Source organism: Nanorana parkeri, unplaced genomic scaffold, assembly GCF_000935625.1.
Source record: "Nanorana parkeri isolate BGI_ZX_2015 unplaced genomic scaffold, ASM93562v1 scaffold518, whole genome shotgun sequence".
NCBI lineage: Eukaryota > Metazoa > Chordata > Amphibia > Anura > Dicroglossidae > Nanorana > Nanorana parkeri.
Genome location: NW_017306786.1, coordinates 34,349 through 35,530, shown reverse-complemented (window position 1 = coordinate 35,530; position 1,182 = coordinate 34,349). Strand labels below are relative to the sequence as shown.

Here is a 1,182-nt window from a genome sequence, read left to right as displayed (position 1 = left end):
ATATATATATATATAGAGAGAGAGAGAGAGAAACATATAAAAAGAGATGATCTTATGATCTTATCCCTGACAACAGCAAAATCCTGTTCTTGCTGTAGAGTTAATAAATGCTTATATGTCAATTTTAAAAAATGTACTCCAAAAAAATTTTTTTTTCCATTTAAACCTTAGAACTGTACACAACCAGCTGCCCCAAATCCTTAACCTACAGTTACTATGTCAGCTCTTGCCAGCCAACTTGCCGCTCTCTGAGTAATCGAGACATCACCTGTGATATCTCATTTATACCCATTGATGGTTGTGTCTGTCAAAACGGAACTTACATGGATGACAGCGGGAAATGCGTACTTCAGTCAGCTTGTTCTTGCTATTACAAGGGAACAGCAGTGCCACCAGGAGAGGTGGTTCATGACAATGGGGCTCAGTGGTAAGCATTTTTATCTATTTAATATGAATTGGTCTCTTCAGCTCTGTGAATATTATCTTCAAAATTTTGGGATATGTAGAATGGAGGTATTACATGGAAAATTATTTAAGATCCCCAACCTGTAACTGCAGTTACAAAGCTCTTCTGCTTTACATAACCCTTACAAATTATGTAACCAGGGGGCGACATCACTGTTTAAAGCCAGCAGGTTCCTTTATCACCTCCTTATCTCTAACCTGTCTATAGCACTATAAATGAGCATAACACTGGTAAAGGCCTCCATGTGTTCCCCTCCCCATGAAAGCTTAGCAAAAATGCCTTTCCTTCTAAACTTCAGTTTCTCAAATACAATATGATGCTGGCATTGTGCAGAATAATAGTTTGATTGGCTCACAATGCTGCCACTTCCACTCTCAGCTTGATTGCAGGTTTGTAAAGAATTCCGAATAGTCATATCTAAGATACTTTTTTGGGTAATTATTTAATTTTAAATACATTTAATGATGTGTCCCATGCCGGCTCTAAGCAGTGGGAAGAATATTTTTTACTCTCCCCACACTTCTACTTTAAATGTCTTCTTAATGATCCCATTAAAAAGGAAAATGTTATACATGAAAAATACACCAAGTTTAACTTTTTCATTCTTATATTGCAGCACATGCACAATGGGAAAACTGGATTGCATTGGGAAAACATCCCAACAGACAGGTAAGAATATGTATCTAGTCTTGATTTAGCAACATGACTTAACAAAA

At 36.7% G+C, this 1,182-nt stretch overlaps 1 protein-coding gene across 1 annotated transcript in view; it reads left to right on the top strand.

Annotated features, from left to right (window-relative positions):
- LOC108790981 (mucin-5AC-like) overlaps positions 1 to 1,182 on the top strand; it is a 38,873-nt gene that overhangs the window by 20,790 nt on the left and 16,901 nt on the right. Inside the window, exons 18-19 of the mRNA XM_018561341.1 lie at positions 178 to 427; positions 1,083 to 1,135. Of these exons, the coding sequence (XP_018416843.1) occupies positions 178 to 427; positions 1,083 to 1,135 (303 nt within the window). The remainder of the gene's footprint in view (positions 1 to 177; positions 428 to 1,082; positions 1,136 to 1,182) is intronic.